The following is a 26,494-nucleotide window of genomic DNA, read 5'->3' on the forward strand; positions in this document are numbered from 1 at the left end:
GGGGTCCTGGGGGGGGGGCGAGCCAGGCGCCGTTCCCTCCGCGCTGGGGGTAGGAGCTGCTGGTTGCAGGGATTTGGGTGGATTTTTGGTTTAGGAGTTGATGCATTTTGATTTTCTGCCTTGCCCATGGGAGCTTCCTTCTGGTGGAGCTTCGCAGAGCGAAGTGGGTGAGTGCCGGTGGGGAGCAAAAACCTTCTGGCTGGGTCTGGCAGAGTGAGATTTCTCGTGGATTTTGGTGCTTTGGTTCCCCGCTGAAGGCACCGGAGGGCTTTGGAGGGTCCATCTCGGAGCTGCTTTTGTCCTTTCTCCTGCCTGGGATGTGGTGGAGGTGCCGGGCCAAGGTCGTGCGCTGACTTTGTGCTCCTGGGACCGGAGTCCTGGCGTCCTGGCCCGGGTTCTGGCCCTTGTCAAAAAATCACGTGAAGACCCGTCATAGTTTTACCATCCTAAAATATTTCTGGAAATACCTTTGTAAACATAGCAAAAGGCCACCTACGATACAGGAGTTCCAGATCATGTTTAATGCTTAGTTTTGACATTAGCCCTTAAAAAAACCAAATTTTTTTTCTTTTTCTGGAGGACGTGTTCTCCACACAATTGAAATCTTAACAAAATAAGAAAATTAAAGCCTCTTAAAACGATGATCCTGGAACTAATAGTCCATCTTTCCTGCTCTGTGGATTGTATTTGTTTCCGGTGGAATGCTTATTTAGTTAAGTGTGCTTGATGATTTTTTTTTTTTTTTCTCCCCATTATGCCCTGGAAGACACAAGTGATGAAGCTGAGGTACATTTAATTATTTTACCTTGCTTCCTTTTTATTTCTTCCCTTGGTCTCTTTTAATTTACCTGATCGAGTTAGGGCAGGGAGCGCAATCCTGCAGCTCTGCGAACCGCCACGGAGGACCAGGATGCTCCGTGCTTCTGCTGTCGTCCTACCAAAACCTGGCAAATTAATTTTGGGCGGCCTGTCGTCCTACCAAAACCTGACAAATTAATTTTGGGCGGCCTGTCGTCCTGCGGAGAGGATGTGGGAAGCAAGGAAGCTGCGAGTCACTTTGCTACTGGGTATTTTTTTCTGACTTTACTCTTGTTTTAGGCGGGCGTTTGGTAGTAAGTGTTTTAATTTCTGTTTGCAGGGGCTTGCAGGCTCGCATGGAGATTAACTAAACCCAGCTTTCCCTTCGCTGCCTCTTTCTGAAAGGCAGAGGCCAAACTGGGCAGGTTCTTGTCTCGCTACCTGGAAGGGTGAAGGTCTGGGTTAGCCATAGGATGCCCAGCTTTCACTCTCTCTTTTTATGGGTGTGGTGACCAAGCAAGAAATACTGTTTGTGTAAGGATCAAGCTTATTATAGTTCAGAGCTAGGTGTGACTCACGGCTCGGCGTAATCTCCCCACTGCATTGCTCACTGGAAACATCGCTGTGCTCAGGCCCTGGTGTGAGCTGGGGAGAAGGGGGGGAAAGATTATTATATTGCTAAAAATCCTGGGCAGAAGCAGCGGAGAAGCCGACAGGTAACGTAATAAAGTCATCCGTGGGTGGGGAGCTGACAAAATCTGGAGTGTCGGGGGGTGAGATTTTGCTGCTGTTGTTTTCTTGTTTCTCAGGGGTTGCCTGTCACCCCTGTGCTGGGACCTTGCCGTGCCCAAATCTTAAGAAAACAGATTATTTTTTTTTTAGTAACGAGGCAGGGAAACACACCCACCCATCCCAAACTCTGCTTCAAATCAGAAGATACACGGTGCGCAGGGTGTATTTAAATGCACTTAAAGATGAAAGTCCTCTTCAGTAGCTGGTGTCTTTTATGATCTTGACTTAAAAGCTGGAGTTTAAAACCCGGAGAGGTTTGACGCAAAAGGAAACGTTTTCCTTGGGCTGAAACTGTCAAGTTTCCGAATATAGTTTTGGTTGCCGTGTCCTGCTGCCGTGAGCGAGCAGGAAGCGGATGCCCCGGGGCTGAAGGAGGACACCTGCTTCTGACTTTCCTTTGAGTCTAACATCAAGACACGCTTAAGTCGCCCCCGAAAGCTGGTCCTGCACCGATGGTCTGGGCTTGACTTCTTGTTGCGAGCTGGGGCTTGGGGGTTTGTCAGTGCAGCACCAGCACGTCTCTTGCCAGGCAGATTTCTTATTTTTTTTGAGACTGGCTACAAAAATAAATAAATACTGAGTTTCGTTTCTTTTTCTATTCAACCCCCTTTTGTGCCAGAACTGAAGATTTCACGCTACGTTGCTGATTTTGATAAGATTGGCTTTCAGGAACCTGGGTAGTCTCGTTGGGAAAGCAGGCAGAATGATGAAGGCTCCTAAATATTAGTAATCCAGACGGCTCTTATCAGGGGACTTGAGTGTGTGGTTGTAAATTTGCATTTTTTGTGCTTTCCTCTTGTGTTTGCTCACAACTGATAAAGCAGCTGGTGCCAAGCAGAAACGTGGGAAGAGGTTTTTTTGGAAGCAGAGCTCGGTACGTCGCTGTAAGGTGACCAGGAGGGTTAGTCTGGTGTTGAGTCTGGTATGAAACCACGTATTGTTCGTTTAAAAAAAAAAAAAAAGTTTTCTCCCAGGGGAGTCGTCTCCTTCGTTAGCTGATGCTGATGGCTTGATCCTCCACAGCTCGCAGAGGACCACGCTCCGCAAGTATGACGGCGTGTTCAGGCACGACGGCAAAACGGGGTGAAGTATTTCCAGCAGCAATGAACTCAGTCATCCTTTCTGGACAGGACAATTAAAAAAAAAAAAAACAAAAAACAAAACCAACCCAGAACCAAACACAAAAAGCCCCAGTGAATCAACCTGAAACCATTTGCTGGCAGAGCTGTGAAACACCTCCGGGTCCGGCGGGCACCGTGCTGCTCCTTCCCAAAATCCCCAGCCGTGGCAGGAGAGGGGCTGGGAGCTCGTGAGCCATTTCTCTTCTTGCTTTTGTTGATTTAAGCAACACCCTGCAGCTTTTACATTTTTTTTTTTTTCATTTTCACATTTTTAAAACAACCCTTTTAGCTTTGTTTTGAGCCCGCGTTATTTAAGCCCAGCGCAGTCAGAAAGGTGTTCTACCTCGCGTTCATGCGACTGTTTAAAAATCAAGGGGCGGGGAAGAGCAGTTAAAACTGAAATTAATACACTTCTGAACGTGGCCTTTGGAGACGCGATGGACTAATTCTGTCGGATTTAAGTTCGGGTTTATTTAGGAGCAGGAGGAGCGGGACGCCCTTGCTGCTCGGCTTGTGTGAGCTGGGCTGGAGGTTCAGCCTGGGACCGCCTGCGCGGGTGAAGGCTTTGCCCCGCTGCCAGGGTGGTTGTTCATGAGCCCTCCCCTGGGGCAGCGGGGGTCAGAGGGGGATTAAATCCCATTAATTAGCAACCTGAGTCGCTCTCCCGGGAGGTGAGTGGGGGCTGCTCGTGCTGAGGCTGATGGGCGCTGGGGCAGCGACACCCACCACCCCATTTTGGGGCAGAAGGAGCTGCCGTCCCCTCGGCCACCCCAGCACCTTTACCCCGCGGGTTCTCACCTCCTAAACTCCTGCCTTACCCTGGAGAAATAACTGCAGGGAGCGGTAAATCCACACCTTTCCTGAGCAGGTCGTAAATCGCTTTTATAAGCTTTGATAGCAGAAGTGGGGGAGGATCTTTGTGGAGGGGGTTCAGGCCTGTAGCTGGTGGTGTAAGAATCTGGTCCTGCGCATAACGAGGTTGTTATTTATTAGGTTTGAGTCTTGTGCTCTTTTGCAGGTGAATGGATAAAATATTGGCCTGGCTCTTGGCCTCTGGGTGAAGGCAACTGCTGGGGGTTTTTTTGGGGGGGTTTTCCCCAAGATTATTTATGAAACAGCCAGTGTGGCCCCGGCTGGGACGTGGAAACTCTTCCCAGGCTCGTGTTTTTGCTGCCTAGCGCTCGTCTGTCTCCTGCCTCTGAAACAAGGCTGCAAATCCTTCCAGTGTCTCATAAGGGCGAGGCTTAATTAAGCTTTTTATAGCATTTTACAAGCATTAGCTAACTATTGTGACATCCCTATGGGGTAGGTGGGTTTTTTTTTTTTGCTTATCCTAATAGAGCTGTTTCTATCTGCGCCGGCACTCGAAGAATTGTGTTGGGAGGGAGATGCTTGTGAAATGAGGTTCCCGATGGTGCCCCGTGGTTGAGGGCAGCCCCTGCCCGACGTGATGCCAAGCTGCTCTAAAAATAGGTGGATTTGCAGAGGTTTGAGAGTGCCAACGTTATCCCGTGCCCGCGTGACACGTCCGATGGAGCTGTAAGACCGTGTCGTAACGGAGCTCCTGGAGATAGGAGCACCCTCAAAACTGAGCAGCTTTTAGGATAGCTGAAGATGCTGCTTGGCGGCCTGCTGATAGCCAGGGCTGGAGCTCATATTTAAAATCTTTTTGAAAGGAAAGGAGAAGGAAGAGTAAGGGGAAGGTGGGTTCCGCGTGAGCTGCGCTGAGCTTCTACCTGATTTCTTCTATTCGCGGCACTCGGCGAGAGACTGGGGGCAGGTGAAAGGGGCACGGGCGCTGGTGCTTGGGACGAGGGAGGAGAAATGTCAACCTTCTGAAACACCCCGTTTTATCTGGACAGTGATAGGGCAAATTCTGGGGCAAAGCAGAATGCCGAGAGCTGAAAGGTGCCAGCGTTTGCCTCGGATGTGGGGGGTGTCATCAGGAGGCCCCGGCACGACTCCCACTCCGGTCCTTCGCGTTTCTCCCGCATAGTTCAGCACTTGCGTCACGGCAGGAGAGGCGTCGGGCTCGGAGGATTCCTGACAGTCTAGGACATTGTGGTTTCTAAACCGAGGAGTCACACACGGTTCAAAGGCAGCGTGGCCACCGTCGACAGCTCCAGGGCTCGGTCAGTGGAAGTCTCCGTCTGAGCCGCCGGTGCTGTCGCCGACACCTGGAGAAGGTTTGTTTTCTCTTGAGCTTTTTCCTCTTTGGCCTTTTCTCCCTTCACTTGTGCTGTTTGCGTTTCAAATTTAGCTTCCTTGCACTGCTTTTTGCTTTGGTTTCGAGTTTGTTTCCCCGGGGGTTTGCCAGTTTTTCACCAAACCACGCTGAAACGTCGGGGAAGCTGTGTGCTCCAGCAGAATCTATCAGCAGGAGGACTAATTTACGGTTTCAAAAAGGTTGACCCAAAAGTAGTTGGGATGAAAGTCTTCTGTGAATTTAATGCTCTACGGTTTCTACTGGAGGGCAGCTTCTTGTAGGAGGCCGCGAGGAGGCGGATGATCCTCATCTGTGGCGTTTTGTCAAAGCGTTCAGCCTCCCGCCAGCTCGGGTGAGATGCGTGGATGCGAACCACGGGAGAGGGAATGTGAAGGATCTGAGGAGATTACGAAGTTGTGGAGCAACTCTGAAGGGGAGCGAGCTGGGAGGAAGGAACCGAGCTACTCAGCCCAGAAAATGAGGATTATAACTAAGGACCCAAAGCCTGAACCCCATTTCTGAAGCGACCCAACCAGCGCATCGATCAAATGGTTTATTCCCTTGAAAATGTTTTTTGTTTTTAATCTGGAGATGGGGCTGGGTATATATTTTGCAAATGTGCTGGGTGCTGTGTAAACACCCGCTTCTGCGCTGCCACACGACGCCGGCTGTGCCAAACAATTCTACTGACGGGGTGCAACAACAACGTGCGATTGTCCGGCCGTGCCGTTGGTCAAAGAGAAATGTTCTCCCGCATTTCGCTGGGGAAGGAGGCGCTCGACTTCCCCAGCCATCTATTCTGATCCTCTATGCAAATTTTTGGGAAAAGTCATTTGCGTGAGGCTAAACCGAGATGTAAATGCTCCAGATTTACCGGGCAGAGCTGCCTTTGCATCCTCAGCTCCTGCAGCGTCACTGTTGCATTTTGCAACTAAAGGTGGTTTTTTGTTTGTTTTTTTTTTTTTTTTTTGGGGGGGGGGTGACTGAGTCTGTTGGTCTTTTTCATTTCTTTTTTTCCCCCTCCAAGTTTTGAAAATCTCGACAGCTCCCTGGTGAATTAGTCACTCTTATTTCTTAGATAAAATATTGTATATCCACATCCAAGGTACCGCGGGTTCATCACCTTTGGGTTAGCGTTTCCCCCGCGAGGGCTGCGCGAGCAGCGGCCGTGATTTGGGCTGCGCTGTGATTATTAGTGCCAAAAGCAGCCAGAAAAATCTTACTGCTCGCCAGAAGAATGATGGGAGGGAGATGATAGGACCTTATCACAATGGGACGGTCGCTGCCAAGCGTTCCTGCCCGCTGTTCCGAAGCTCTGGAGAGCGTGTTTTAATTCGGAGCCGGTAACGAAGCGTCGCCGATTCCGGTTGATTCGAGCCAGCCGTCGCCTCTCTGTAAGTTCAGAGCTCGTTAAGCTCCATGCTGTCATTTTCCCCCTCTTAAATCAAGCTTTTAATTATCTGAAGAGCTTGGAGATACATATTCTCGACTCTTTCTTTTTTTGTACCTGAAAATACAATTAAGGAAAACACGCTGCTATTCCAAAACCTGAAATTAGTGGCTACAGCTCTGCAGCCCGGTGGGGGAATTAAATGAGAAAAGCTTGGAGGGATGTGCAGGATTTGGAAATACCTCGGAGGAGCTTGGGGAGTGTCTGCTAGGAGGAAAATGAAAGGAATTTAGGGATAGTGGCATCTTCCGAAGCACGTTTTGTTGGTGTTTTGGGGTGCTTCCCTCCCGGAGCCAGGCAGTGCACGGGGAATCCTTCTAATTAAAGTCTTCACAAATTAAGGCAATTTGGTTTTGGCTCTTCACGAGTAGAAAGAGGGAGATTTGGACGCCGTCCTTCCTGCGGGAGGCAAAGCTTTGGATGTTCGATGGGGCTTTTTTTTCCCTGGAATAGCTTAAAATGTAAATATTTAGGAAGCAGCTTTTCTTGTGAAGTCCTGATTCTGAAGTATTTCTCAGCTTAAAGAAATGGGTTGTACTATAATGGGGGAAAAAAAAAAAGTAACGTGGGATACGGCGGCTTTCTTCAGTATTCCAGATCTGTAACAAAACTGTGTCATAAAAAAAAAAATCTGATTAAGGATGCAAATTCATCCCAAAAATCTGTAAAATGCCGAAGGTGGGGGGCATTTTGCATCAGAGGCTTTGCATCTGCGTCGGATGCGCTGGAGACGTTCCTCCAGGATTTTCAAGCAACTTGTTTTCTTTGTCCTGTTGGCCTTTTGTATCTTGTTCTGATTAAATACCGGAGGAAAACTGGCACCCTGGGTTTTTTTTTTTTTTTTGAGGTTTGTGTGATGGTGATGCTGCCCACCACGTGGACTTTGGCTGGAGAGGAGAGGCTGGACTGTTCGGGAAGATTAAATCGTGGCTAATCACCATTTAATTTGGTTAATTCCTGCTGGTGTGTCCTGCAAATAACTGTCAGTAGGGCAGAGACTGTACAAATCATTGCTTTTTTTAGTCCTAAATACATTTTTTTTTTAGCATATTTCTCTTTGCGGTGCATTGGCAAGGCTCGCTTACAGATTATATCCAGCTGTGGAAGCGGTCGCGATAGCATCGTCCGTGCCCACCTATATATTTATGGGGGGTATTTGGGTGTGCTTGACCCCCGTAGCCTTTCCGGGGTGATATACTTGTGGTTGCAGATCTCTTTTGGGCTTGGATTTCCTACCTGTTAATGGAAGGAGCGCGGGGAAAGAAAATAATAAATAACAACTGAAAGCAGAGAGAGAGGTCGTTTCTTCGTTTGAACCCGGCGATAAATCTCTCCGGCAGTTCATCGCCGTGTCGTCGGACCCGGAGTTTTCCATCTGTGTTTTGCCTGACATTTCTGAGCGCGAGGGAGTTTGCTCGGTAACTGCAAATGCCATCAGTTAGCGGCCGTGGGCTGTGCTGCTGCTCTTTTCCTCCCCAAAAGCCACGCTTTGCTGCGTACGCTTATTTTTATTTTCTTTTTCCTAAATGCCGAACCCACCAGAAGGATGTTAGCGTTTATTACAGCAAGTTTTCATCTAGAAACTGTTTGCTGTTCTACAGCTTTTGCTCTTGGTTGGAGGACCCAACGTGTGACTTCTAATTAGGGATGTTCCCTGCATCAGTGACGGGGCAAGAGCAGGAATCTCCTGCCAGCGCTTGGTTTTTTAGGATTGCCTTCAGCCAACTAGCCCTGAGATTGCTCCGGCGATAAAAGAATATTAAGTCGTTTTTCTGTACTCATGAAGTTAATAAGTATATGATTAGTGAGCGTGGAAGATAATAGGAATGGTATTTAACCAACAAAGCCAGGAAATTCCAGATTAAAGCGTGGATGTTTAACTTGCTGCTCTAGGGGTTTGGGAGTTGAGTGCCGTTACGGAGTTTTGCCCATCTTCAGGAATAATCCTAAAAAGAGACATTTTTAAGGTACCAGGGAGTTTTGCCCATCTTCAGGCATAATCTTAAAAAGAGACATTTTTGTCAAGGTACAAGGAAAACAAACAGGTTTGTTCGTTTTCTGTGTAACACTGAAATTTCCTGTCAATAGGGCAACACCTCCCTCAACCAGCCTCACAAATTTTTTCCCCTCTTTTTCACATGCCAAACCTTCAGCCCAGGGTAATTTTATTTATTTACTTATTTATTTTTCCCCAGCAGTTTCTATCCCTTGACAGTAGAATTTTTATCATGACTCTTGAACTGCAAAAACAAAAAAATAATAATATCCAACGGAGCTTTTTGCTGGGTCCAGACTCCTGCGGATGTGCGCTGCTCTCCCTTTCTGCCTCGAGGAATGCAGAAAATCAGGATTTTAATGCACAGCGAGAGCACACACCTTTTCTGAAGCTTTGGACCTGCTAAAACTTAAGATTTACGTAATTACACCTTTGGCCAGGCTGGTTTTGCTCCCTTCTGGGAAGGAGATCCGGACCGGGGCAGTTATTTTCTTCTGCAAGAAGAGGAATTGTTTGGGTTGTTGGTTGGGTTTTGTTGGTGGGTTGGTTTTTGGGGTTGGTTTTTTTTTTTTTGCCTGAAAGGGGCTTTTTGTTTTGTTTTGTATAAGCGATGTCTACTAATTACAGCGTTTTGGTCTTGCTTTTATTTCCTTTGCACACAAGCAGGGTGCTTGGAGGAGGGCTGCCTGCCCCGGGGAGGGCAGGGATGCTGAGCTCTCTGCAAATATATGAGAGACTTTCTGCTACTGAATAAACTCATTTATTCTCCTAGCTACTTGTCCATGATTTTGGAAAGAAAAGCTCCACCACCTTTGAAATGAAAATTGAGGGTTTTTTCCTGAATTTGCTGAGCCCTTGGTACGCCCGTCGTTAGCAGAGTTGTTACAGCCAGTTGGGGTGCGGGGAGAAAGCAGCAAAATTTGTATTTTTTTTTGTGTGGTTTTCTTTTTTTTTAATCCCAATTGTCAATTAGTTAAACAGCAGTCCCAAAGCACAATTAACATCAGGGGGGAGGTTTATTTTCCCCACTTGGCACCTGCCATCGGATAGTTCCCGGCCAGCTCGGAGGCTGCCTGGCCAGGCTAATTATTTTATACTTTGTAATGCGAGCCGGGCGCCTTGTTGGTCTCGTTCCTAGATTGATGCCGAGGTGCTGAGCCGGGCGCCGCCGACCCCAGCTGCCGGAGGGAATCCATGAGCTCACGACCTCGGCTATGGACATCGTCCTGTCGGATTTTGTTCGCTCAACAGGGGCAGAGCCGGGACTGGCCAGAGACCTCCTCGAAGGTAAATCAAATTGGGAATAAAAGAAGGGAAGAGCCCAAGGGGTGGTCAGGGGGGAAAAAAGGGGGTTGTGAGAGGGGTTGGCCAGACCCCAAGGTTGGTGGTTGGTGAATGTTGATGCTGGAGATAATAAAATCGTGCCCTCGGCGGCGCGGCTGGTGAAATTGTGTCTTGGTTTCTTGTTACGTGTCCATCAGGTGATGAATTTCAAATGTTGGGAAGGAGAATGCATCAACCAGGTTTCCCTTCTTCCCTCCTCTCCCTTCCTCTGCTGTTCGCTGCGAGCAGCAAAACTTAAGTGATTTGTTGTTTTTTTTTTTCCCCCCTCTATAGCAGCGATGCCTTCAGAAGGGTTGAAGGAACAGCACTAGGTAAAGGCTGCCTGTGTTTTCAAACTAATATAGGAGTAATTACATAGGCAAAACCGTGCTGTTACTGGTATATCTTGTTCTGCTTGTGAAGGTGGTTTGATTATGCCGATAGAAATTGCTGTTTTGTCAGTGCCAGTGACCTCTCCTGGCAGAGCGTCCCCTCGGAGCCCCATTTACCGGCGTGGGAGGCTCCTACGGAACAGGTTTAAGGTGATGGAGATGCTGAGGGTGCTCAGGAGTTGAATGCAAACCTCATCCGCGTTCAGTCGACGGGTCGGGCAGCCCTCGAGAGCCTCGGCACGCCGTGCTGGCAGCTTCCCACTCCTCTACCTATTTTGAGCGCATGTGCTTGCCCTGAAATACAGCGTAATAGTGGCCTTCTCAAAAACTCCGTGAGATGAAGAACTTCTCATTCGTGATCATGCTTAGTTGAAGGCTGCAGGGAATTTTTTTTTCACCTTGTACTTAGGGCGACGAGAAGGGTGAAGGAGAAAGGTCTTAATTTTGGGGCTGCAGACTTGCTCACGAGCATTGCCTGGGGGTTAATGTTGACAAAAGGATGGGGAGTAAATGCTGGCATGCGCTGTAGTGCTGCGGGACAGAAATCCTGCGTGAGAAGCAGGGCTGTTTGTACATAATTAACTAATTGTAATTATAACGCAAGACCGTACTTGCTGCGTTTCTTCCTATCAGCCTTTTTTCTTGTATAATACAGGTCATTTTTTCTTGCTGCTTGAACTCGGGACCAGTTGATGCTCCTACAGCATCTGCACCGGTTCCCCGGCTGCTCCCGTTCCGGATGCTGTAGCAGTAATGAATTCAAAGCCCTGAAATTGTTGCTAGAATCTGTGTCTTTAGGCAATTTGCTCCACCTCAGCTCTAGCTCTCCTGCTCGGCTCGGCGCTCGCAGCATCGATTCGTAGCTTTTCCCTCTTCAACACTCCCGTTGGCTTCGCTGGGTTCAAGGCTTCACTCTTTAATTTTTACAGCCGAGCGTCGTCTCGGCGGAAGTCTGGCAAGTTGTGGGTTTTGTGGTGTGTTTATGTTCTGGTTTCTGGGCTTAGGCTGCTTTGTTTCACGTCAGGATTTCTAATATTATCTTTCGGAAGAAATATTTAGGCTTGCGATAGAAAAGGTTAAAGCAGATATTCCCTCAAACTCTCCATCTCCCGCTTGGCGCACGGGTTGATTTTTATTTTGACAACGGTAGTTTCAGCTCATTTTCCTGACGTGCTGCGGAGTCGCTGCTATTTCTCCTGCAGCCTTGGCAGAGTTGACAACTCTAAGGGTGGAAATGACAGGGGAAAAAAACCACGAGGTTTGTTTTTTTTTCTTTTTTTGGCGGGTATTAGTGAAAGCAGCCTGATAAAATAGATGTATAAAGGGAGTTATATAAAGGGAGTTATTCAGATTGTGAAGTTTGAGGGCGATCTGGGTGATTTAAGTCTTTTTTTTTTTTACTGTGCACGTGTCAAGCAAAGTCGCTGTCTGGTGGCAACGATGGGTCTTCTGAATGTTGGAAACCCCCCAGCACGCCAGCAACGGCCTGCAGCGTACAAATGCCCACAGAGCTAAAGAACTGGGGGAAAAGAGAACGTAATAACTGGGAGAATTATTTAGGTTCTGCTCATCCAAGCCCCAGCAAAACCTCCTCTGTGCAAAAGTTGCCCTGAACGCTTCAAACCACCTCTTTTGCGTTGTCAAAAAAAAAGTGCCCAGTCCCTCAAACAGCCTTTCCAGGTGCCTGCAGATAACCAGGTTGTTCCGTAATGCTGGGATTTATGAGTCCTTTTGGCTGCTGTGGTTTCATGTGGAGTTTCCAAAGTTTAGCTTTTTTTTTTTTTTTCAATTTCTGAAGCAGCTGCTGGTGAGGGTGGTTGAACAGTGCAGCTGCAGTGGGTCAGTGTTGCTCACGTGTCCTCCTGTCACTGACATTAAAGCAAATAGTGATGCGACAGCAAATTTAATTTTAAACTGACAGGTCACTCTCATTCCTGGATACTGATTCATTATTCCGTTTCAAAACAAACAGAAAAAAGAGGAAAAAAAAAAAAAAAATAATTCCCCTTGACTCAAAAGGTAAAGCTTAAAATAACTTTCTGTTCGGAGTCAGTCATTAAACGCTGCAAATTACATCTCTCAAAAGAATTTAAATACTTGAGGAGCGTATTTCCTTTAGGGAATTAGACATAATGACTTCTTTTATTGTCCGTGAGCTATCATATAAACCAATTGGCAGTTTATATATCTTCCCTGTAGTGGAGCTACCATATATAAAGTTGGCTTGCTTTCTACACTGTCTTGCTAATTTAAGTGTTCATAAAAAAAAAAAAAATTACAATTTTCCTAAATGTAAGCCATATGGTAGATTTTTTTTTTTTTTTTTTTGTGGTGTATTCCTGCCTTTGGAAGACAGTGGCTTCTCAAAGGTCAATTTACTGCAGGCTGCAAGACTTAAGCACATTAATATATATTATGTTCTTGCAGCTTGCTGGGTAGTTAAAAGGAAATGGAACTGCTTTACTCAACTCCACGAAGTTCAAGCTGTTTTGCTGAATAATTTATCTGGCCAGCAGTGGCACAAACCTGCTGGGAAGGCTTCTGGATAGCGCCGAGCCCGGGCGGCACCTCGCCTGCGCCTGCGCTTTGGGGGTCAGCTCAGAGCCGGGTGGCTGTCTCTGAACCCGTGGGGACAGATGTTAATTACAAGTCATCAGCTCTAAGGCCGTGTGTTTTCGCCCCGGCGTTGGGTGTTTGGTTTATTTGGGTGCTGGTGGACACTGCCCAGCCTGATCGTCCGTTTCCCTTTCTTAAGGGCAAAGTTATCTTTATTTTACTCCGGTCCCATGCTCTGTGTATGCTGTTGCGGTGACTCCGCCCCTCTTCGTTTTAGAGCCAGGAATCTTTTTCTGGAAAAATTGTATCTCGGACTAGATAGAAGGAAGAAATTCTCCCCTGGGAGGGGGGTGAGGCCCTGGCACAGGCTGCCCAGAGCAGCTGGGGCTGCCCCCTCCCTGGCAGGGCTCAAGGCCGCGTTGGACGGGGCTTTGGGCAACCTGGGCTGGGGGAAGGTGGCCCTGCCCATGGCGGGCGGTTGGACTGCCTGACCTTTGAAGATCCCTTCCAACCCAACCCATTCCGATTCCATGATTCTGTGAAAACTTGAGGTCTTTAGACCTTTTCTTTGGGTTTTGCAGAGGTAGAATCCAAGAGCAGTAGCTCCCTCTAAGCCCTGGATGAGCCTCCGTGCACCCGAGGTGTGACCCAGCCCCGTGACCTGTGGCAGCAGAGCTGACCCCTTCCAGGCTCTTCACGTTCATGGCTGGATCTCTTCCAGAAATGCAAATCCCGAGCAGAAATCCAGCGCCCAGCTGAACGAGGGGTGCTGCACCCTGCTTTCCGCCTCATTTCTGCTGGACAGCCTTCCTGCTATTGTAGTTTTTAACGTGGATCTTTTAGGAACTGACTCAATTTCGCTCTGGTGTGACGGTTTGCGCTGTTGTCGCCTTCCCATCCAGGCAAGAACTGGGACCTGAGCGCAGCCCTGAGTGACTTTGAGCAGCTACGGCAAGTGCACGCCGGCAACCTGCCCCATTCCTTCAACGAAGGACGCAGCTACAAACCCCCTGAAAAAGAGGCAGCTCGTCCCGGGCGCCCGCCACTCCAGCGGCAGGATGATATTGTGCAAGGTCAGTGTCACCAAAATGAGACGGATCAATTAAATCTTCCTTCTGGTGCCTGAAATATTTATATGCTGGAGCAATCCAGCCGCTTCCAACCAAAAAAAAAAAAAAAATTACAGGCTGAAGGCAGCGATTTGATAATTGCTTCTGTGAGGTTTACGGCTCCGGCACTGCTCAGGTGGTTTGTTTTATTTTTTTTTTTTTTTTTTCATCTTTTCCTCTCAGAAAAACGCCTGTCTCGAGGCATTTCCCACGCCAGCTCCACCATCGTCTCCCTGGCCCGGTCCCACGTCTCCAGCAACGGCAGCAGCGAACATCTGCTGGAGATGCCCATCTGCACCTTCCAGCTGCCCGACCTCACCGTGTACCACGAGGACTTCCGCAGCTTCATCGAGCGAGACCTCATCGAGCAGTCGATGCTGGTGGCGCTGGAGCAGGCTGGTGAGTGGCTTTTTTTTTTTTTTTTTTTTTTTTCCTTTTAACGCTAACACAGTCTGGCGGGGTCAGTTTTGCAGCGGTACTGACAGGAACGAGCCTGAGGCCGCAGAGAAGCGAGCCTGTCGGATCTGATGGGTGTTATTTCATCCCTTTTTATAGCGTGGTGCGAGGGTTGAGTAAGAGTTTGCTTTGCTTTGCCTGCAGACACTGGATGTAAATAAATTGTGGGTGTCGTCATCGCTTGTGCAGCTGAATGGTAACGCTCACAAAAAAATTTTTTTAAATTGCATTATCTCACCCCCGTGAGCTTCCCTGTGCCCTGCATCACCCCGTCAGCCCCGCTGAGAGAAGGGGGGGGAAAAAATTCCTGCATAACACAAACAGCAGCTCATCACTACTGACAAATCTTAAAGTGGTTACAGACATTTTAGACAGATGATGCATTTTATGTGAAAGGGAAACTCATCTGCTGGCTTTCAGTTTGCCCGGAGAGGAACCACCTTAGGGGTGCGGAGGGATTTTTTTTTTTTTTTTTTTTTTTTTTTTTTCCCAACGTGCTGTTTTCCTTCTGAATAGTTGCTAGGTGATCTGTAAATAAGATTGAGCTGGTGAATGGATGGGACCTTCCTGGCAGAGAAACCTCAGTCTGGGTTAGCAGGGTGGCTTCGTGGGGTGGGGGCAGGAGGGCGCCAGGCGGGATCTCGGGAGCTGTTACACCTCTCCTTTGTTTCTGTCACGGCTGCACACACCAAGAAAACTATTCCTTCAGAGGTAACATATATTCTTAATGTCAAATTTTAGCCTTCTCCTGCTCAAGTGTTCCTGTAATAAATATTCTCATGTTTTGGAAATGAGCACCTGATCCAAGCGATCTCGTTTCGGCGCCGTTGCTGCTCCACGGTGAAGCCGTCGTGTCTAACACAGATAAAACCGTGGTGCCCCCCGCCCCGGGAGCAGAGCTGGGGGGTTGGATCTCCCCATCCCAGCACAGCCCCTGCCCGAGGGAGCCGGGGGTGGCCGTGCTCTTCCATCCCTGTGCTGGGGACGCTTCCCGGCCTGCCGAGACGAGGCTGGCGTGAAGGAATTGATTTTTAGAAAATGCCTTTTGAAGACTCTAAAGCCTCTCTGCGTTTTCTACGTGGGTTTGTTAGAAATGGGTGTTTGTTAAAGGGCCGTACTGCGTGTATAAAATATCCCCAGTGCGATTTGAAGGAGGGTTTTTCGCGTGGAGCCGTGATCTACGGTGACTCCCGTTATTAATTTAGTACGTGCTGTCCTTAGGGGATTAAGCAAATATTTTATAGACCAATAAATGTTCAGATACTCTTCTCCTTCTATCCAGAAATCCTTTTACAGTGCTGTGGCAGAGTAAGAGCACTTTAAAAAGTGGCTGTAAATTGTAATGACATCCTCTCAGAAAGCTTTTAACATGCTCAGAGTTGTATGAAAAGGTTTTGGTGGAGCTCAGAATTTGGCCCTTGCCACAATTTTAGCGTTCTTTGTCCGAAACCTAAACGGATTAAGCCTTGCTCTATGTTCTGAAGATGCAGAGTGGTTTTTCTCATTGCACGCGGGGAGGAGCAGTCGGTGGTGCCATTCCAAAAAAAAAAAAAAAAAAAAAAAATCAGGAGGAACTGGAAGAAACCCCTGGGTTTGGCTCTGCCTTGGCTCCGAGGTCAGGCTTTCTCCCTGGGTCCGGGACGTGGTGCCAAGCATGACTTCAGAAGTCCCCCAGCCTGTTGGCAAGAAACCTCCTGCTTCAGACTAATATTTAATGAACACCTGTAGGTGGACTCTTAAAAACTGCTGAGTGAAGAGATCAGCACGCTCGCTTCACTGCGGGAGCGGCTTCGAGGGAATGGCAAAGGGCTTCCTCCTTCCTGGGGCAGAAACCTCCCACGTCACGGAGTGGGAAGCCAAAGAAATGGGGCTTTGGTCATCACCTGGAGAAGCTTTTCAGGCTGGGTTTGGCCCGTGCGTGAGCAGAGGCACGTGTGTACACGTACCCCCCTCGGTCTTACCTACCTGGCGTCCGACTTGCAAATGTTTTTGCCCATAAGTCACGGGCCGGACTGGTTCCCTTGGCAGGAGAGACCAGCTCCTGTCTGGGTCCACCTTGCTCCAAAAGGCCTCTTGAAACCTTCTCAGAAGTTGAGTGCTGGGCTTTGCCAGACCGCTGCCCGCGGCGTGGGACCACCACGATGCCTTCGGCCCCTCCACCATCATCCTCGGTGGCGGGGCTGAGCCCGTGGTGCTGGGAGGAGGCTGAGCGTAGCGGGGCTGCTTGTTGGGAGCCTTCGATTCTCCATCCTCCCCCAGACAGGGCAGAAAGTAGCGACCGACGTGTAATTGCGCTCGAACAAACTCTTCTTGCTGCCAGATCCTGAAGCAGAAATGTTTTCTGCAGGTGGTGGTTTCGTCAGAGATGGGCTCCAGATTAGATAAGCAGACAGATGAATTACCTCATTTCAGATAGGTGAAATGAGCTTGCTTCAGCATAGATGCCGCTTTTTTCTACCTGCTTTCCTTTTTTTTTTTTTTTTTTTTGGTCTCTTAGCCCACTTCTGGGTGCTGATCCTGCCCCCTTCACCTCCACTGGTGATTCAGCAGCAGGGAAAAAAACCCCCGGGGTGGGTGCTCGTGTCGGCTCCGTCGCGTCGGCCCGAGGAGCACGAGGCCGGGAACGCTCCCGTCCCTTCGCTGGAGCCAACACCTTGGAATTACGGCACTGGATTCCCTGGTAGCCTTAGGGAAGCCATTTGGGTTTTGGATGAGTCAGTCCTCGTTTTGGGGCTGGGAGGAGCCGTCTTTGTTCCTTCCTAGTGCCGTGACCTGTTTCGATGGTTCCTGTTAGAAGAAACGACGGTATTTTACCAAACATACACCTCTGTGAGCAGGTTCTGGAGCTCTGCTGGGACAAACGGGTGTTGCGTAGCAAAACCAGTAGCAGGGCCAAACTGGGCCCTGTAGGAGTCACGGTGCTGGACACAGAGGAGGCCTCTGGGTGCTGGTGGAGTTCTTCAGACGGGCAGAAGAGCCACTCGAGCGACAGTTGCAGGAAGATCCCTCGTGCTCTTGAATCCAGTTATCTCCCTCATCCAGCTTTCAGGGCTTGTTCCTCATGACCACGTGCAGAGAAATATGTTGTTTGAAATACTTCAAGGGGCCTCTTGGCCTTTCCACCGCCTCGCTGGGAGGCAAACATTCAGAGAAGGGTTTGGGGAATGCGGTTTCTCTCAAGACGGCTTCTCTTGCGCAACTGGAAATCCGTACAAACGCCTCTGCCTCGCCGGGGGTGCGCGTGGAGCAGCGTGACCCCACGCCGCCCACAAACACCTCCCCAAGGTGTGCGCGTGTGTGTCCCCCAAACCGGACCCAGCTCGGCTCCACGAGCGGTTACACAACCCCCGAAGCACCGACCAGGGATGCAAACACCAGCTGTCGGAAAAGAGCAGCGAGTTCTCCAGGAAGGATGTGAAATGGATTTTCAAAAACAAATAAATTTTTAAAAAAGGCAACTCGGCGCCGCCTACGGTAGCGTTACATCTCGGTTGGCTTTTGGGAGACGCTGTTTTGCTGCTCGGTTCGTTCCTCTGGCCCGGTGCCACTTGGCACAGGCTCGTGCCTTGGCCGTGCCAGGAGCTATATCGAGTGAAAATCGGCAGCTTTTCCGAGCGGAGCTATTGTCCCGAGGCTGGCTCCGCAACGCTTCCCCACTCCGACGGGTTCCTCTCCCAACGCTGAGAAAAGAAATTACCCGCCTGGCGCTGCAGTTCGCTCTGCTTTTGGTTTTTTTTTATGTTTTCCTGTGTTTATCGGTGTTTAAAACCAACTTTTCTGTATTTAGCTCTTCCGCAGCTGCCGTTGCTGAGGTTGTGCAAACAATTTTGAGAAATCTTGTGTTTGAGAGCCGGGCTCCGTGGCAGGGCCCGTGCTCGGGAGCAGAATTTTGTCAGAAATATGAGTAAAAGGGCTGCTTCTCTGCGAGAGCAATTTAAATGCAACTTATTGGAAACCCGAACAGCATCCTCCAGCCAAAAAAATCCCACCTCTTGCACAGGATCTGCTGCAGGAAAACTACCGGAAAAACTCGCAGCCAAGGGAGGTTTTGAGGGCACGGAGGAGCGAGACGCAGGCTGGGCTGTAAGTTCAAAGTCCTAATTCAGCCCGACTTCGTTTCCTTGATAAATGTTTAACCTCCAGTCGCACTGTACTTGACTGCAGCGCCTATGTTCATTTTATTTTATTTTTTTTTTTCCCCCCAGCTTCTATTTTTAGATGCTCTTGACTTGAATTACTACAAGTGCCTCGTATCACCAAAAAGCTGCTCTTTTTAAATGGCGTAAAGCACTGTCGGTTTGCGTTTTCATTGGTAAAGCTGCTGGGATCAGCAGAAGTCTTGAGTGTTGTACCTAAACCAGCGAGCGGGGAGAAAATGACCGTTGTGAGAGGGTTTAAATAGGAGCAATTTGGTTGTGAGAAGACACAAAAAGTGGTTATTAACTGGAAAAGTTGTTGTGACAGGTACCTGAGGAGATGTTCTCAGCCTGATGGTTTTTGGGGTTTTAAAGTAAGTAGGGGTGAGGGAGAACGCTGCTCTGGGTTGAAGTCCTGGCTGGGCTGGTTCCTATTTCTAATTAATTCTAATTTGTGCGACCTTAAGTTCAGCCTGGCTGTTTCCTTGCATCCCCAGGAATTTTTGCCACTCCAGTCTCTCCTTTTTGTTGCTTTATTACAGTCTTGACTCCTCCCTTTATCCAGCCAGGGGATGAGTCTCTAACTGCTCATCCCTTGGGGGGCGGAACACCCAACAAATCAAGCAGGTTTCCATCCTCGTCGGTGTGTTTTGAGGGGACAAACACACCAGTCTCACGTTGTGTAACGGGCCCTGTTTTCACTCTCAAATACCTCCCCCAGGTCGTCTGAACTGGTGGGCGAACGTGGACCCCAGCTGCCAGAGGCTGCTCCCCCTGGCCACCACCGGCGACGGCAACTGCCTGCTCCACGCCGCCTCCCTGGGTAAGAGCTCCACTTAACCCCCCCTCCCAAAGGCAAATAACGAACCAGTTCACTCCAGACCCAGTAACGTGCCCCATGCTGGTGCCACCTCCCGGGCCGAGCGTTTCCCACCGCGGCAGGAGGCGTGCGGGCGGCCGCGGCGCTCGGGCTCTGCGGGACAGGAACGGGTGGAAGGAAAGAGGCTGCCGATAGCTCCCGTACTTCTAAAATACCTTCTTCCCTTCCGTTTGGCAAATTTCCCTGTTTCTGAAGGAAACGTAAAATAACGGAACCACTCCTTCCCTCTTGATGTTCCAAAAGCCCAGATTTGACTTCATCTTGTCAAGCGTGACCGGAGTAAATCCTCTGAAGTTTCCAGGCTTTTAAATGAGCAGGGCTGTGCATTTCCTTCGTGTTGGTGCTTCACACACAACAAAACCACGCTCTCGTTTAACCCAATCTCATTTTCTTATCAGACCTTTGACGTGTGTGATTTTTATTTCTTTTTTTTTTTTTTTTTTTTTTGGTGAACAAATATTTGTGAGATGCTTCAGAGTTGAAAGCAGAGGTGGCAGCATCTCCGTTTAGCTGCACAGAAACTCACCGCGGGTAGAAAATGTAGGCTTTGAACCAGGAATTGTAATATTTTGAGGGAGGAGCTTGCATTTCTCTGCCTCTGTTTCCCCCCTTGCCCTGGTTTGTGGCAGGTTGTGGGACCTCAGTGACTCAAGAAAGCGATGCTGACCCTCTGCTGCTGTTTCTTTCCCCCGCCCCATGCAGGTATGTGGGGTTTCCACGACCGAGATCTCATGCTTCGCAAATCCCTTTACACCTTGATGGATAAAGGGGTGGAAAGGGAAGCCCTGAAGCGAAGGTGGCGTTGGCAGCAGACGCAGCAGAACAAGGAGGTAAGGACCAGACTGAAAACCATCCTCTCTGCGGCTGGATAAAATACCCCGTGGCTCTGGGAGATGCTTCTGGTTGTGATAAAGTTTGACTTGACTTTTGGGCAACCCCCTGGCTTGTGGTACTTGGTTAGACCGTGATGAGACGTATCCTTTGATCTAAACTGTGGCAAAATTCCCTTTTATCACAAGGTAGGAAAATTCTTTATTAGTAGCGTGTTATGCCCAATACTGATGGGGGGGAAAAAATAAAAACCAAAACCAAAACAAGTCACCGTCAGGCATTTGGGATCCAGCAGGATGCGATGGCCTTGCTGGGCTCTTCAGAGCTTGGCACAAACTCTGCCTACCAAAAAAGAAGACTCGTGAACTTGCCACAATAAAGGAGCTTTTTCAAAGCGACGAGACGGGGCCCCCCCAGAAGCGGGGACGTGGCTTTGTCAAGGTGGAAAGTTACCGCACGGCCTCACGTGGTGAGAGTCACCCCGCGGCCTCGCGAGGCTCTTGTGAGCAGGGTGAACTCCCGTTTCCACCTGCTGCCGAGGGATGGTGTTTACTCTCCAGCTTCCTTTTTATTTTTAGAAGGGCACAGAGATTTGTATCTTGACGGTTTGAAAAAAAAAAAAAAAAAAAAAAAGGCACTTATTGCCCTGTTTGAAGCGGAGTCGTTAATGAATAATTGGAGGGGTTTTACTGCTATTAAAAGCACGGTTTTAGGCATCTCTCTAAACAGTGTGCTCCGGAATGAGCTGCCAGCGAAGAGCTTGCGGGTTTTTAGAAGAGTTTGCAGACGCTCAGGGTGTAGGATGCGGTGGTGTCGTGCCCTGGTCGTTGTCCTCTGCGTGAGCTGAAGGGCCGTGGCAGGAGGCGTGGGCTGGGGGGGATGCAGGTGATGCAGCAGCCTGGAACCTGAGGATCCTGAGCTCCTCCCTCCCCAGTAAGCTCCGACAGAAGCAGCCCGGGGTGCTGGATGCCGCTCAGCGTTTCACAACCCGCTCTGGGGGCGAAATTCTCCTCCCGTGCTTTGCTTCGCGAGCTTTAAATCAACGATGAAAGAATTCGCCTTGACGACGTAACCGGGAGCGGAGAAGCTTCATTAACGCCCCACGGAACGATGCGGGGAGCAGAGCGGGGCCCTCAGTTCCCTCTGGTGCACGGCTTGAAGGTTTTCTTGGCAGCTTGGAGGATTTAGGATGTTGTGTTTGGATGCTGGAGCTCCGGTTATGGAGCCGGGGAAAGGAGGAGGAAGAGGAGGGTAAAGCTGCTGCCCTTCCCATTGCATTTCTCATCTTATGACCTTAAACGCAGCGGGCTCGAGTGTGACCTTTTGCACAGTTTTGTGTTTTTAAGGTATTTCTGCCTTTCCTTGGGGTGAACGTGGCTTCTGATACCCATCAACCCCGGGGTTGTGCTGGAAGCTGTTTGAGAAGCTTCTGCCTTGGGGAGGAGAGGTGTAATTCTTGAATTTCATCCTCCGTGCAGGCTTTATGAAGTAGGGGGGTTGTACCCAGGGCAGCGTGTTCTCTAGGCGCAGGGGGCAGCTTTTTGAGGAGGGGGCCGTGCCCTGGGGGGGGGTTTCCCAGCAGGGTCAGGCCGCGATGGCTCCCGGTGCAGTCACAGAACAGGCAGCTTGCAACCCCCCTGTAAGGGAAGGGGAGGAAGATGTAGCATGGCCGTGGGTTGAAATAGCAAAGCAACTCTTGAATTGAATATTTATAGACCTTACGGTGCCTTCCGTGGGGTTTTTTTGAAGGAAAATCAATTCTGTATTTTAGCCAGTCCAATTATCTGTCCCACCGTCTCTTACCCATAGGTTTTGTCATCTTTAAGCCTGGAAGGATTTAGTGTAAGAATAAAGGTTTCCTCTCGTTCTGTGGGTTGAAATGTTTACTTCCACCCTGCTAAAAAGACAAAACTTTTGTTTCGGGCTGATGATCTCCCCAGCTGGCTCGAGAACACAGATTTGGAAACACGCAGGGGTTGGGTTTTTTTTTTTTTGCATAATATAGCGTTTATTTTTGCATAAATCCATAGAGGCAAGTTGTGGCTGCGTGTATAAATCTGTGCTGCGGAAATTGGAAAATACTTACTTTTGGGGGGGGGATTTTTGTTTGCTTTTTTCCAGTCTGGTCTCGTTTACACCGAAGAGGAGTGGCAGAAGGAGTGGAACGAGCTGATCAAGCTGGCGTCCAGCGAGCCGCGCGTGCACTACGGCACCAACGGCGGCGGCTGCGGAGGGTATGTGGAGGGGCAGAACTGAAAACTAATAAAAACAGCTAGATGTGGAAACAGAGCAGCTCTCCCTTTGGTGGAGGGCTCGGGGGGGATTCTCGAGGAGAAAGGACAAGGCTGAGGGTTTGCCGCTCTGGTCCGGAGCGTTGGGTTTTTAAGGGGAAGGATGAAGGATCGTGAAGAACGACGAGAGCTCCATAAAGTGTCACAGGAAGGGATTTAAATGCTGCACGAGGCCTTTTTGGGGGGGTAACACTGAACAGAAAACTAAACTCTTCTCGTGGTTCATCATGTTGGTGGCTCTGAAGTGAGTAATAAGCAAACGCTGAGGATTTCTGCAGCGCTCGCTCTGTATTTCAAGGGCGCTTGATCGCCGCAGCCATCTCCAGCAAACGCCACTTCTGAGGCTCTTTAGAGACACCCAGAAGAGCTGGGCAGCAACGTGGCACTTCCTGCATACAAACCCTCGTATCTTTAAAATCGGCCAGTTTGGGGGGAATCTACATCTAAAATCTCAAATTAGAGCTGAGGTCAAACTGAATGCCTTTAATACGACGCGCCTCTACGTGGATGCCTATAAAGGCTTCATCCTGTTTTTACAAGCGATGATTAAATACTCAAGGGGTGAAAATTAATTTCTTCCTTGCTGCTTCCAAGTGTTGAAAGCTCCGAAGAGCCGGTGTACGAGAGCCTGGAGGAGTTCCACGTGTTTGTCCTTGCCCACGTGTTGAAGAGACCCATAGTGGTGGTGGCAGACACGATGCTGCGGGACTCGGGGGGAGAGGGTAAGAATTTCCCTTTCTTTTAGGAGTCTTTACGAAGGATGTGTGCTCAGGCTGTGCGATCCCTCTCTACCACACGTTTTCCCGGGGTGTTTTTGCTCGGGGAAGCCGGATTTTGAATCGGAACAGAGCGTGAGGCACGTTGACCCGCTGCAGGGTGCTGTGGGCGATTCCCACGGAGGGTACGGGACGCACAGCTCAGCGTCACAGTCTGATATTTTGCCATTTCTAAGAGCATCTGCCTGAGGAGGGGGGGTTTTGTACCTCTTTTTCCCCCGCACGTGTGTGCAGAGATGGGAAATTCCGTTCCCCTGCGTGTCGTATTTTCCACTAGCAGACTTTAATTTCCTGTCAGAAAAGACTCATCAGTTACCATCATTCTGTGTGCACGGTTCAAGTTGTCTTGTGGAGGAGTGAAAAGTGGGGTTATTTTTATAGAAAATACAAATTCATTTTGCAACTATGTTCCTCCTAAGGTAGCATAGATGTCTATTTTGGTTTGTGGGGGTTTTTTTTAGTGTCCCTCGAGCTGATAGATAATTGCAGGTGAGACCCTGAATGAAGCAAACAGCTTGTTCTGGAGCAGTTTCAGTACAAACAACTCTGAACTCTTTCATCTATTATGAAAACTAACTGCCCTGATTTCTTTCCAGCCTTTGCCCCAATTCCCTTTGGAGGGATCTATCTTCCCCTGGAAGTCCCAGCCAACAAATGCCATCGTTCTCCGTTGGTACTGGCTTACGACCAAGCCCATTTTTCTGCCCTGGTATCCATGGAGCAGAAGGAACCCGCAAAAGATCAAGGTAGGTGAAAAGCTGGGACGTGAGCCACCAACGGGCGCTGGCAGCCCAGAAAGGGCCCCGTGTGCTGGGCTGCACCCAGAGCAGGGTGGGCACAGGGCCGGGGGGGGATTCTCCCCTCTGCTCCGCTCTCTGAGCCCCCCCTGCAGGGCTGGGTCCAGCTCTGGGGCACCAACAGCAGAAGGACACGGACCTGCTCCAGCGGGGCCAGAGGAGGCCACGGAGATGCTGGGGGGGCTGGAGCCCCCCTGTGAGGACAGGCTGGGAGAGTTGGGGGGTTCAGCTGGAGGAGAGAAGGCTCCGGGGAGACCTTAGAGCGGCCCCCCAGGGCTGAAAGGGGCTGCGGGAAAGGGGGGGGGACTCTGGATCAGGAGAAAGAGACATGATGACGGGGAAAGGGTTTAAACAGAGAGGGGAGATTCAGGTGAGATCTGAGGCAGAAATTCTCCCCTGGGAGGGGGGTGAGGCCCTGGCACAGGCTGCCCAGAGCAGCTGGGGCTGCCCCCTCCCTGGCAGGGCTCAAGGCCGCGTTGGACGGGGCTTTGGGCAACCTGGGCTGGGGGAAGGTGGCCCTGCCCGGGACAGCAGGGCTGGATCTAGATGCCCTTTAAATGCCCCCTCCAACCCAAACGTTTGTGACTCTACGATGACTCGACGATCCCAGACCCTGGAGGTCTCTGTGGGATCTGGCGTGAAGCCCGTTGCCATCAGAAGTTGGTGTTGTCCTTGGTGGGCGCCCAGACGTGAAAGGTTTGTCCTTTTGGGTACTAAAAGCGAATTTTCTGTCCGTCGTGCAGCTGTGATCCCCCTGACAGACTCTGAGCACAAACTGCTCCCCGTGCACTTCGCCGTGGATCCCGGGAGGGAATGGCAGTGGGGGAAGGACGACAGCGACAACGTCAAACTGGCCAGGTCGGTCGCCTGCGAGCTGGGGCGGTGCCACCTGGGGGGGCCCCGCTCTGTCCCCCGCCGGGGGTTTCTTGTGGCTAGGTCAAAGTTGTCCTCAGGGTATGGGCCTGGAACAGCTTTTAGGGCTGGAACGGCTTTTTTTGCTCGCTTTGTCCTCGCTCGCGGCGCGTTTGGGCTGTGACGAGGCAGAGGGATGGCGGCTCCGAGTCTCGGAGCTTCCACCCGGGAGTAGCTCGGAAACGAGAAGCGGCAGAGGATCAGGTGTCGTGTTTACACAGAAAAAGGTGTCGTCTTCCATTCCTCTGCCCCCACTCGAGGCGTGGGCCCCGGAGCCGGGAGGAGGGAGGGCTCGCAGGCAGCCACCCTTCCTATTTTTACCTCCAAGAGGGACAAAGGGCGCAGGGTTTGGGGGCGGCGAGTTTCCTGGGGTTGAGGCGGAGGGCAGCGGCCGCGGGTGTCGTGGTCAGAGCTGGAAACCGAGAAACCCCCAAGACCCAAGTTCAGCTTCAGGTTTCACCGCCACGACACCTCGCCTCGAGGGGTCTGGAGCCAGTGGGAAGGCCTCAGTCCCCGTGTTTGTAGTGAAAGGATTGTTTTCAACAAGTGGAGATTTTTGTGACAGAATCTTTACTCTTTTCTGAGGTTGTTTTCAGGGAGAGGAGAAACACTTTGAAATCTGTTTAGACGGGTGTCAGCTCCTTTTTTTTTTTTTGTCATTTGTCTCTTGTACAAGTCAGATTATTTTTGTCGAGTTTGTTTTAATTCACAGCCGGCTCGATTTTGATCACTCTGGAATCTTATTCATTGATTATTTTTTTTTTTTTGATCACTCGAATTGTATTTATTGATTTTTTTTTTTTTTTTTATCACTCTAGAATCTTATTGATTTATTTTTTTTGATCACTCTGGAATCTTATTTATTGATATTTTTTTTATTATTATTATTATTTTGATCACTCTGGAATCATTTATTGATAATTTTTTTATTATTTTTTTGATCACTCTGCAATCTTATTTATTGATTTTTTTTTTTTGTTTTTGATCACTCTGGAATCTTATTTATTGATTTTTTTTTTTATTTTTTTTGATCACTCTGGAATCTTATTTATTGATTTTATTTTTTTTTTTGATCACTCTGGAATCTTATTTATTGATTTTTTTTTTTTGTTTTTGATCACTCTGGAATCTTATTTATTGATTTTTTTTTTTGTTTTTGATCACTCTGGAATCTTATTTATTGATTTTATTTTTTTTTTTGATCACTCTGGAATCTTATTTATTGATTTATTTTTAAAAAATTTTTTTTCGATCACTCGAATCTTTTTTTTTTTTTTTTTTTTGATCACTCTGGAATCTTATTTATCCACTTTAGTTTTAACTGAAAGGTTTGGAAAACTACAAAAATGTCACCTTTTGTATCCCTGCTGTCTCAATTCCCTTACACCTGCTGTGTAAAACCATACTTTTTAACATAAAGGGGCAAATAGCTGTAAATATGGAGGAGAGAACCTCAGTTATTAGAACGAACTTGACTCTTAACTTGTGTTGTTTTTTTTTTTTTTAATCCTGTTCTAAATTTTAGTGTGACACTATCACTGGAAGCAAAGCTGCACCTCCTGCACAGCTACATGAATGTGAAATGGATCACGCTGCCTTGTGACATGCAGGTAGAGAGACGAGGAGTATTTTCTTTACTCTTTAATTATTTAAACCTCCCCCTGGCGGGGCC

At 49.1% G+C, this 26,494-nt stretch overlaps 1 protein-coding gene across 9 annotated transcripts in view; it reads left to right on the plus strand.

Moving 5' to 3' along the window:
* OTUD7B (OTU deubiquitinase 7B) overlaps positions 1-26,494 on the plus strand; it is a 37,484-nt gene that overhangs the window by 4,570 nt on the left and 6,420 nt on the right. For 5 of the 9 annotated variants that reach the window (XR_012635286.1, XR_012635287.1, XM_074928864.1 and 2 more), the window contains 10 exons: positions 9,502-9,650; positions 13,537-13,707; positions 13,927-14,142; positions 19,057-19,158; positions 19,918-20,045; positions 22,168-22,280; positions 22,932-23,059; positions 23,710-23,859; positions 24,654-24,768; positions 26,348-26,432. Coding sequence is in view for 7 of the 9 variants with exons in the window: in XM_074928864.1 (XP_074784965.1) it covers positions 9,578-9,650; positions 13,537-13,707; positions 13,927-14,142; positions 19,057-19,158; positions 19,918-20,045; positions 22,168-22,280; positions 22,932-23,059; positions 23,710-23,859; positions 24,654-24,768; positions 26,348-26,432 (1,281 nt within the window). In the remaining 2 variants the exon portion in view is untranslated. Of the gene's footprint in view, positions 1-726; positions 4,898-5,166; positions 5,469-6,025; positions 6,312-7,277; positions 7,786-9,501; positions 9,651-13,536; positions 13,708-13,926; positions 14,143-19,056; positions 19,159-19,917; positions 20,046-22,167; positions 22,281-22,931; positions 23,060-23,709; positions 23,860-24,653; positions 24,769-26,347; positions 26,433-26,494 lie in introns of those variants that run through there. The other 4 variants (XM_074928866.1, XM_074928870.1, XM_074928871.1 and 1 more) reach the window with 4 other exon arrangements.

Source organism: Athene noctua, chromosome 29, assembly GCF_965140245.1.
Source record: "Athene noctua chromosome 29, bAthNoc1.hap1.1, whole genome shotgun sequence".
NCBI classification, from domain to species: Eukaryota; Metazoa; Chordata; class Aves; order Strigiformes; family Strigidae; genus Athene; species Athene noctua.